Here is an 11644-nt window from a genome sequence, read left to right on the forward strand (position 1 = left end):
GCTCACGGTGCTCGGCACGGCCCGTCCTGCCCTCTGACGTCACCTGACCTTATGCGCGGCCATTGCTACCGGCCACGGACAATTCTAATCAGGGGCACATAGCGAGAGGCTGAGGCGACTCGAATCCACTACGTGACTGGTGGGTGAATTGGAAGGCAGGGGTTGCAAGGAACTGAAGGACGTATAATGCAGTCAAATGCCTCGAAAGTGTATTGAGAACCAGTGATATATGCTGTGAGAAATCTAAAGGAATTTACTCGTAGGCAGTGCATGGTTGCCAAACAAGTACCTCATAACCGTCAGATGGTTGGAACTACTGAAAACGCCTTCTAGCGCTACGGTGTCTAAAGATAGGAAAATATATATAACAAGCGGGTTTCAAACACCAATACCTGGTCAAATCCAGGCCATGGCTGACAGCGAACGCAACTCCGGGAGAATCGTCGAATAGGATGCGACAGCGTAGTGTCTTAGAGCCTTAAAAGAGAAGTCATACGACTTCGGTGTAACTTCTTTGACAGCATAACCCCGAAAATTGCATCACACTTATAACGGTGACCTGTGGTCAGATATGAAGGTCAGATCAAGGTCAACACCAAACTGCTGTATTGTTGGTAAATTTGCTGAAGGTGGTCGTTCTGAACGTGACGCTTGGATGGCAGTTTTCGAATTCATGTGCTAGAACAACGTCAACAGATGCCTTAAGTTGGCTGCATAAAAATCATGGGGGCCACTGGCATAAAACGACCGCGATCAGAATTTTGTGTTGAGGAGCATGTCTCCTGCGTTAGTACTTAACGCAGATTGCAAACACAGTTATCAAAATAATCCAGAAAATTGTTTGACATTTCTTCCTTCCAAAGGTCAAATAACGTCGCTGACCTTATACAAACACCACAAAATAGAACACAAGTGGATTATCATGCAGCTCTACACCGTTTGTGTATTTGTTGTATCTAGTTCTCTTACTTTTTTAGATTGTAGCGGTCAAATTGATTTCCTACGCCTGCCCACTCCACGTCCGTGCGCGTCGCATTCAACCTGCCACTTGGGCGCACGTTTAAGTTGTCAACATGTAAGTAGGATTAGCCCGGTCTGCAACTTCAACCGTGACTATCAAGTTGTAGGCTTTTCATCGCTGGTATTGTGCTATTTTGAACTCCTCTCTGGTATTTTTTCTAAGGTATTGTAGTATTCTTTTTAGGGAGAAACCGCATTACAGCAGTGTCAGTTGACCTGGCGTCATGCTTTTGCTTGGCTACCCCAATCATTCAAGGCACAAATATATATTTTCGTCATTACGAGCCTCGCGCAGAAGGAAAGCTGCAGGTTTGAAAACTTGCTTTCTCTGACTACCCAATGAAAATGACTTCCTTTTTAAAAGTGTCCACCTGTCGCACAAAAAAACATTTTAGCATGTGACGTACAAAACACAATAGGAGAATCGAGATAATACCATGAGATGCATGCCGCTCTTGCTTTTATGACGGATTTTGCGTTCCACCTTCGAATGATGTTAAATGTGCGCTGTGGGCCTGGCTCTTAAACCATTATGTTCTCCGGGGCAGAGGCCCAAACTGGGTTGCGCGTCATGTTTAACACGTACCCGGGTGTCTGGTTGAGTAATCTTAACTCGGTTGTAGGGGAGGGGAGGGGTACAATTTGGCCCTCCTTAGATGTCGACATCGATGAAATTTGGAGACACCAAATTAACAGGGTATGATGGCTTGTACGAAAACCCGCTTATGTCACAATTTGGGGTTCGTAGGTCCATAACCTTTGGGTAAAAGAGGGTACAACAACGTCAAACTCCAGATCGTTGTTCCTCAGTGCCCTCAGACCTCCTCATCCAACCGCCTTGAACCAAGATACTTGTTCATTACAAAAGGTCACCGGTTTTCTTTCAGGGTCAGCGGCCTTTTCTGAACTTTAGATGGTCGTGGTTGTCAAAACCCACTAAATTGCTTTTGTCATACCATACGAAAAAGTTTCATGAATTACGCTAGGCGGTATGTCACCAACAACAAAATGTTCAGCTGGATCATTTTAGGTCAGCAACCTACTCTAAGCCGTAAGAAATCCATGAAATATATCTGTTGTGTTCCCTGTTATCCATCAATTAAGAATAATAACCAGAAATCCACCCCATAAAAAGTGCGCCCCTGAAAAATACACCTGGCTTTTGAATTCGCTTTGACCATATTGGGCCCTAGGTGATTTCGTTATCGCGTTACATTGAACGATTCTTTAGAAATTGCCTTCTCTGACGACCACCGCCTGACTAATCTGCCATAGGTCAGTGACATGACAAGATACATATATTTTTATACCAAAAACCTTTGCGGGTCAGTTGCCAACAGCTATGCAAAGTTTGATGTTGCCACGCTGCGTCATTCGGAAATCCTTCTGGAAGAACATTCGGACACACTGACCCCCCCCCCCCCCCCCCGAGTGCGTGGCAAACCCTGCTCGCCATGAAGAACAATTTTCGGACCTGGAAGTGTTTCCGTAGCCACCTACATAGTTCAAGGCGTATGACAGAATCAGTATCAGTAATAACATGCACTCGAGCGGGGATGAAATTGATTCCCGAGGGTTTTTTCCAAAACGGTTTCCGAACGGTGCGGCTTAAACGCGCCAAATTTTGCATGGCTGTAGACAATTAAATATCAGATCGCTTAATATGAAAAATTGCATGTACATGGCAAGGTCGCTTACCTATGGCTGGTCAAAGTCAGACCATGGGTCCAGCAAAGGCAATTTCTAGAGAATCGTTTAATCTGAAGCAAAACAGGGTGTTTGACGAAGCCATACATCTCTGAGATGCTTTCTTAAGCAGCACAATGGCTGAATGAGCAAATCACATTGACCTAAGTTCAGGTATGAAGGTCAGACCAAGGTGAAAAACAATCCGTTTTTTACTCTGGGGCCTGCTGTATGGAATAGTTGCTGGTGCTCATTTCGAATTTACTGATAGCAAGAACCTCATTATACATCTTCCTTGACTTGCACGAGGTCAGAATAGGTCGTTGACCTAAGATGACCAAGGTCAACATTTCGTTCTAGGAACATACTGCCTAGCGTAATTTTGTCGCTTATTCAAATGCCAAACTCAGAGCAGTATTGTATGATTTTGTCACCACGACCTTGAAAAGGTAAAACAAGATCACTGACCTCAAATGAGCTTGTGACCTTTTGCTTAGAAACAGTTTTCTAGGATTCTGGGGGCACTTTGGAGACCAGCCTGGAATTCGAAATTATTTGACCCTATTTGACCTGAAGATCATAAACTAGGCAGCTCAAACTTTGACCCAAGTAAGTCCATCTACAGGTCAACACACCCTGTATATTTGGTGTTTCTAGCTTTCTTAGTTCCCGAGATCTTAAGGGGTCAAATTGACCGCGCCCCCACCCGAGCGAAGGATACCTAGCCGGCCAACCGGGCGCGTTTACAGGTAAATGCCAGTTGGTTGTACAGTTGGTTGCAAAAAACAGTTGGCCACCAGAAAGCATGTCGCACTATCCGCGACATTCCTGAGGATTGAAAGACGTTTCCTGTACTGTTTTTCAGTGTTTGTGTATGTGCCAACCACAGCATAATTCTAGCGCATTGCGCGACCAGTCAAAGTAAACACTTAAGCATTTTGCTAACGTGCCGTTCCTCAGACAAGATGAGGCATCGATATAGCATTTGTATTCCGTTCAGGTCAACATGTTTAGGTCCCATGATTAAATGCTGGGAAACATTATATCACAATCACAATCGAATCTATATTAACGCCGTTTGTAACTGTCAAATCAACGGACACTGCAAGATCAGCTAGCTAAAATCATTATCATACAGCCATATCGTGCATATCAATAAAATACAACGTACAAAAAGTCACCATCATCACGCTATCGATCACGCGGCAGGAAGTACACCCCAGAAGGAAATACACTTTAAATTTGTCTCCAAGGAACATTCTGAACTGTCAAGGCACCTTTTTACAGGTACCGTTGAGGTTGGTAGATGGAAGAAGCCATCCCACAATAAACGCTGTCGGTGCGCTTGTCTGGAATGAAACAATCTCTACTACAGACGACTGACTTCACTAGGCCAACAAAAGCCGTTTATGCTCCGAGTCTAAATGGTATGACCTCCCCCACCAGCAGCTAATAACACTGCCAACGGATCACTTCTTCCAGGCTCTGAACGCCACGACGCCTCCGGCAGACAGCTGACACCATCGTCGATTAACGGTGCGCAACATGTCCGACATCCCGCCGGCAAAGAAGCAAAATCCGCTTTTCACATTGTCTTCATTGGCTCTGCAAACGATGGGAGTTGTCAGGGTCTTAAACTAGTTTTTGCTTTCCGCTTTACGTAGGTCTGAGTTTGAGCGAAGTTGTGATATATCGCAATGCAAAGCAACAGCCGAACTATTCATTTTAGCTGCTTGCCGGCTGCATTCTGCAAACAGCCACGAGACTACCCTGTGTTTGCACGGTTACCTCCCTTCCAGGCGCCTCACATACACACCTGAAAACGGCTCTGACATTAGGACTATCAGCGTTGTGTGATATGAATTCAGCTACAATCACGTGTTCCAGAAAAATCTGAAAAAGATCCACCTCTGCCTAATGTTGTAATCTAAGTCTAAGTCTGAGCCGGCCAGTTCCATATTGATTTCGTCAGAGTTCTAAGCTGGATGTTGGCATACTGGGTCTGAGTGATCGGCTATGATCCTTTTCCGACTCTGTGTTGAATGCTTGAGGTCTTTTTACACAATAGTCGTGCAAGTGTCAGAGACGTGGTTTCAGTCTATCAACGAAATGTTTTCTCTTTGTTCGTGTATCGTGTTGCTTGCCTTTCTGTGTTTAGTCATCAAAAGCATGTCACTAAATCAAAGACCATAGATAACACATCTGATGTGTATTCGAGTTGCAAATATTGCTTGTTCGATGGGTCAGGCACATGCCCACGACATGTGGCTGAGTCCTGTTGAGACTGGTTCTGTAAGCTGAATTCCATCTCAGTTCCCAAGATTTTCTAAGCGTTAGCGCTCGACTCTGGTTCACGCGCGTTTTGGTTAGTGTGCATCTGAGCTCATGTCCACTGTTTTCAATTACTGCATCTTTTAAAGATTTTACTCGAACCTTTCGCATGAATGAATTTTTAGGACCAGACCTCATGTAAACCAGTGTTTATAGTGTGGGCCTCGACTCCCTATCACCCGATCGTGCATTCCAGGTCTACGGCAGTATTTGGTGGTGATAGTTTAAGGTGTCATATTGATCGGCACGGTCCACCCTTGTCTTTAACATCACCTAACCTTTTAGCGTGCCCGCTTCCAGCGGCCATATGCCCATACCTGTCAAGGTAAAAAGGAAGTGTAAAAAGACTCCAACCCACCGCACCACGGGTGGGTGGATCGGAAGCCATACGCTCTAGCCAACTGAGCTATCGGACGAGCCCGAGGGTGCAACTCTGAGAATGAGTGTCTCAGAATTACATTAGTTCAGACTCTGTTGCCGGTCCGGTAGGACACAAAGCTGTGTTTGGTCTAGAGATGTCAATCATCTGAATGTATCCAAAACTTGTTGAGCTCTGCTTCTTTCCAATGGACGGCTTAGTGGGCAACGTACTTGCGGCCACTTCCGTAGACTTAGTTTTCTGTGGAGACCTCGGCAAAACAATGATGTCAGCCACCGCGCCATGACACATTTCATGTAAAAGCCAATTAAGCTGGTGCTATCACATCGCGGGCGGGTGGATTCGACATTCATTTGGACCGCGACAGCAATATCCGTACTCACAACAGATATACGGCTTCCCGAGCCGTGCCAAAGCCATACAGAGCTTTGCAGTAGTACGAGCCGAGCTCTGTTTTCTCCAGATGAGTCCTCCAGAAAAGGGGGTCTCTCTCCGGCCGACGCAGCTGGTAACACGCAAGCCTCTTGGTATACTCTGTGGAACACAAAATAAACGCGCTTTTACAAGCTGAAGCCCAGCTGGAAGCTTAGTGAAGCTAGGGAATGGCACCGGCGCAATAGCAAATGCAGGGGAAGGGCATTTTGTTCATCCCCCACCCACACATTCAGAGCCAAGAGTATCAACAATATCAATCAATGAACACACAAGCAGTCATGGCTTTTGCTTACTGGAAAAACGAAAACTGCCAGGAATGCGTTAGTTTGCTGGAAGTCGAACTGGGTGACAAAAAAGAACGAGCAGGGAAACACTCAATAATGTTGATTCTTTTATGAGCCTCAATCTGGAACATATTTATGGGAGTATATGGATGTATGACATATTTCACCAATTGTCATCACAATTATACATATGAACAACGTACCCTTTACACAGAGGGTGGCCGGTTTGGGGGTTTATTTGAAAGAAGCAAGACACAGATAGGCATGACTTTATGTACATGCAACAGACTGAGCATAAGTAAAAGCAAAGATGAAAAAGTAGGTGACCCTCGCCAGTTTTCGCCACAGGATGCAACTGTTCTAAAAATGAGTAGGTAGGAGATCCTCGCCATTTTTCGCTGTGCAGGTTGGCTACATTGGAGATTAATAGGCAAGCGGCCTCTGCTGTGTTCGTCGAGAAAAAGGGAAATAAAATATGTGCATCAAAACAGTAAAGTAGGTAACACTAATAGCAAGATAATAACAAGCATAGTTCCCAATGTCATTTTAAAGGACGATGTATGCATGTTTGCATGTTTTTGCATGTTTGCATGATGATGATGATGTTTTTGTCTGGTGGGCATAACAGGGCACAAAATGAGTTGAAAAAAACAGCTAGAGGCGAAAAGCTGAAATGCATTAAAAATATTAGCGTTCAGGGGACAAACCAGGCTAAACACTGCTCATACGCACACAAAGGGTTTAAAACGGGCCACGTGTAAGCTGTTAAATCGAAATATAGGTGGGTTGGTCAGTGCGTTAGGCTGTACGGCATCACGCCTCCCCTAAAGCCCGAGCGGCTGGATGCGCCACGGCATCGGTGCATTATCATGGCCCTTGCCCCCCCCCCCCCCTCCCCCAGCCCACGTCGGCAGTTTCGGGCAACTAGTGCTAGCTTTGGTGTAAAAATGTGTTTCGCTTGTCACCTCGGGTGGCTTTGGGTTCACATCACGCGCTGAGCCATATTTGTTGCGTGTGCCCGGAACCCACCACTCAAGGCGCGCCGATCCGTTAGTGGGAGGACCCTTGCTCCTTAAAGAGAATATCACGCTTGTTTGTACTCTTCCCTTATTGTTGCATCAGACGCGCACGATTTGATTCATAGCCTCAGTTGCTCGAAATCCTTCAGAAGAGCTTATAATTGCTAATTACTTTTTCCTTGCAAAATTCCCCAGCCCACCATGAACGTAAGGTATTTCATTTGCCTTAGTTTTTCAACGTGTGCTTTGTGTAATGTTTGCGGCACACCTATGAGTCAAAATGTTTCTGTAATGAATGCTACCAAAGCTTAATGCATTCTGTTTAAAGGGGAATGTTCCACATTCATACGCTTTTTAACTGGAATAATCATTTTTAAGACCTTTCGGTGCTGTACATAATTTTGCCTTTTTAAGACCTAAGCCCACCCCCCTCCCCCTAGTTTCTGAGCTACATGCCCGTGAAAATGGGGAAAGGTATATTGAAGAGAGTATTTCTAAGTCACATTTGCATTCGTGACATCATAAAATGCCATTAAAATCTGCAATTTCATAAGCCATGCAGCCATCAAGGTCAACGTCTAATTTTCGAGGCATTCATGTCTGGCGTTCGTGAGCGCGATTTCAAGATATACCGGCCGTCAATTGGCTCTCAATCAATGATGTGCAAGGCCCGATAGCAATCAAACCATGGCGCATTGAGGAGCATATTTACTTAACAGAGAATTGGGATATCTAGGGCAGTCTTTTCCACTTAAAAAGTATATCAACAGGGATAAAGGAGCTTGCATCATCATAATTGATGCTCGCTTTAATATCTTCAAAAATGAAACATTCCTTTTATCAAACACTGCGTAAATGCCGCTACTATCGCACGAATCACAAAGCTCTTTTATTCGCACCAGTAGAACTGCGCAAGGTCATTGTCTTTACGAAGGCAGTCACGACTACAAGGAAAAACGCAGTACTGGGCAATGATTTTAAAAACCGTAAGCAACGTGATTCGGACCAAAAAATAACTAAACCTCATATGCTTATTATGTCTTGACGATGCTGCAGTGGCACTACTCAGTGCTATTGTTAAGGGTAACTAGTCCTGATATTTCCAAGAATAGTTTGCGAAATATACCCCAAAAGTAGGACACTCCGTTTAAACCTGCTTCCGTCCGGACTTTTTCACGCTCAATATGTCGAGGACTCCAATCCCCCCCCCCCCTTTACTCTTAAGATCTTGGACGTTTTTGTAACAGGAACTTGGGCGTGGACTCAAACGATTTCTAGTTACGCGATTTACCCTGTATGCACTGCATACTCAAAATTTTGCCACCACAGTATGCAACAGAGCTAACAGAAGGGGCCTTAAAATGTAACGTAAATGAGGCATGCATAGCAGTATCAAATGTTACCTTGAGATGCACTAGCCCATTCAGATTATTTGGAAGGCCAAGACATTATAAAGTGTTGAAAACATTCCAGATCGAACGGCGACGATGCCAGAAACATCCTGTTCCTTGATTCTGATCAACAAATATTTCATGTTGAAGTTATTACCGAGCGTTTGTTATACAGGTAACAGCTTAATTTACTCTGCGCGTGACCTGAATAGTAAGACACGTGTCAAGGATCCACGCATTCGTGTTGCATATGCGTAGCCTGGTTCTAAACACGGGGACAGACTGGCCCCATCATGTGTCACTAAATTCATCTTCGACACTCACATGGGTGTAATTTTGCACTAGGATGCCTTTGCTGTTGAACCAGACTCTTTTTATTCCCTAATAAACATACTTCACACCAACCGTACCAAGTTGTATAAATGAAGCCAAAATGCCCCCTCTAAAATGCAGTCAGACAAATCAATCAAACACAACTTTGATAGTCTCTAAAACAATCCTAGTGTGCATTGCAAAACCGGTTCTGGTCACATGTTGTCATCGCATGCTCTAGATCCACATGTCGCGTCTCTGACAGCAGTGATTTGTAACGTGGACGGGCTACCCACGCTAGTGGTAGGCTGCTGTGCACGACGCCTGCGATCCATACCGAGTTTGGGAGCGGCACAGAGTCGAGCAACGCTAGCCCCAGCCGCATTCCGAGATCAGTCTAATATATGTCAACTCTCGCCTTTATGGAACATCACAGGCGACACAATAGTCCCGTTCACATCGCAAAAATTATCCAGTCGCTGTCTGGAGTTCTGTCGCTGTTTGGGCTCAAGGGCGCGTCGACAGCCGTTGTCATTTGCACTCAAACTTTGACTGTGCAGAACTATGTCGTGATATCAAATAAGGTCGCTGTTTTGGGTGTCCAAAGCGTGTCATATCAAATAAAATCGTTGCTGTAGGTTCCAAAGCGTGTCCAAAAATCGCAAGCTGTGCAAAATGAACGATCGCAACACGCAGCGTGCAAAGCAAGTACGCTAGGGAGCTTTCAACCAGAGTCTTGCGGCATTAGAAGATGTCGTAAAGATGAGTACATGATCGTGAAGTCAGTGTTGTTTAGAAATGCAAGGACTGCTGCCACGTCGATGGCGGCGTCCTCGCCTATTAGTGAACGCAGGGGCGATCTATGTTGGCTATGTACAAGTCTTGGCGTCTCGTACTTGGCATGGTGACTTTGCGATGTCCATGGCACTACTCTGCACGGGTGTCCAACCATCACTGCTAATGAAAAACAAACATGCATACAAGTATGCCGAGCAGCGTGATGCCTTAACCTGATATAGCGTTTTCCAGAATGGTTTTGAAAGTGGATAATTGCTAAGTCGGCTCCACGGGTGATGCGTGCTTGCACCTCCCCTAGTGGGGGCGATCCTGTGTTCTGGACGTCTAAAAAGCCGGAGACAAGTAGAGCCGGGATGGCGCGGATCGTAAGAACGACGGTCAGTTGGCGCAGGGTGGGCCGCGATCAGTAATCATGGAGGACACATGCAGAACACGAGCAGGTACGCTCCATTTCTGCATCGTTTCCCCTTAATCTACGCGTGAAGCGTACTGGTGACGCGCACTGCTAAACCTCTGTTGCAGAATAGACCCCAGGTCCCCGGTTGCACCCGTTTGCGATATCATCGAGACTGATGGGACTTTGCCGAGCACACGGGATGGATGTCGGGATCCCACCGCTGCCACCACACTGACCGACTTCGTTGTTGGCCATCCGCGCGCCGATGGCGTAGTGGCGGCCGTACATGTAGATCGCGCCGTCGCCCGGACAGGTCATGGCGTCCCCACGACGGGTCAGACGGCCGATGGCCAGCTCCACACAGCGGTAATACCCGTCCACCCTGCAGCGGGCGCGATGTTACCAACGCTGCATCAGATCAGCGTCGTCGCAGGTCATAAGCAGGGCTGTACACTCATAGAACAACGATAAAGCTAGACACAGTGTCATACCTGACAATCAGTGTCATACATGGGCTATCTTCTCGTTATTGCATCTGTGGTTCCATGTGTGTGTTCTATATACATATCTATGTCGCCCTTTGCGAGGACAGCAAAAAGTCCTAAACGCCATTTACAAGAAATACAAATGTCTGACACGGAACGGATAAGCAAAACGTTTTCATTCATTTCTAGCCTCGATGTTCACATGCATCGCTTACTTTGCAAGTCGCGGAACCACGGAACATACGACGAAGCAGCTTGCAGGGTCAGTGTTAAGGATATAAGGAGATGGAACTGAAAGATCGCTTTCATTAAAATGCCTGCTGGAACACATTGCATGACACGCGTTGAGATGTGAGACATTACATGATTTCTTAGTAATTCTTTTACAATCTGTAAATCTCGCGTTTATGATAATGCGATGTCATAAATAATGTGATGCCCCACATAGCAAAAAATCGAGCCAAGCATGATATATAATAAAAAAGCTCACTGGTGACTATGATATCCTTTTCAGTGAAAAGGACTGTTTTTGACAGCCAACTTTCACTATATTGTAGATATGGACTTCAATTGTCATTGTTAAATCACATCATGTAACGTTTTGATGACGGCAAAGTCACTGCCAGACTGGCAGCGCCAGAACTGCTACTGTAGTGAATGGGTTGGCTCACCTATCGCATTTCAACTCGCCACAAGGTGACTTGTTCATTTCTGCGCATAAACTAAACCTGCGGCCGTTATGTGTGTTTGTTTCGACCGTTTCCCGCGTTTTTTTTAGTGTGTTCCTTCGGGATGACATGTTTGTTTTTACTTACATTTGCGTGCTCGGTTACGGTGCTCTTCTTAAGTTGTGCGATTCCTGGCCTCATTTCCGTCGTAAGTAGTAGAATTGCCCAAATGCCTGCACTATACATCAAAAGCGCGGTTCGTGCTCGAAATCTACATTTCGCTCATCAAGCTGCTTGAAAGCCAATGGCTCTTCGTTGATGCAGCGATGCGCGCTTATGTGACCACGCACCCGGGTGGCCGGTTGGATGCCCTTCGCTCGGATTGAGTCGATTTGAACCCTCCCCCCTCCCCCCGGAGATCTCAGAAGCTAAGAAATTT

At 45.7% G+C, this 11644-nt stretch overlaps 1 protein-coding gene across 1 annotated transcript; it reads right to left on the reverse strand.

Annotated features, from left to right (window-relative positions):
* Nucleotides 1-3681: 3681 nt before the first annotated feature.
* LOC119101119 (uncharacterized) lies at nt 3682-10434 on the reverse strand (the record flags this gene model as incomplete). Its single annotated transcript, XM_037224394.1, is given in 3 exon segments — nt 3682-4311; nt 5800-5950; nt 10289-10434. Coding segments are annotated over 3 exon segments (433 nt in total), but the record flags the coding sequence as incomplete, so codon positions are not given.
* Nucleotides 10435-11644: the final 1210 nt, after the last annotated feature.

The sequence above is a fragment of the Pollicipes pollicipes genome, unplaced genomic scaffold, assembly GCF_011947565.3.
Source record: "Pollicipes pollicipes isolate AB1234 unplaced genomic scaffold, Ppol_2.1 Scaffold_4881;HRSCAF=5763_pilon_pilon_pilon, whole genome shotgun sequence".
Classification (NCBI taxonomy): Eukaryota; Metazoa; Arthropoda; class Thecostraca; order Pollicipedomorpha; family Pollicipedidae; genus Pollicipes; species Pollicipes pollicipes.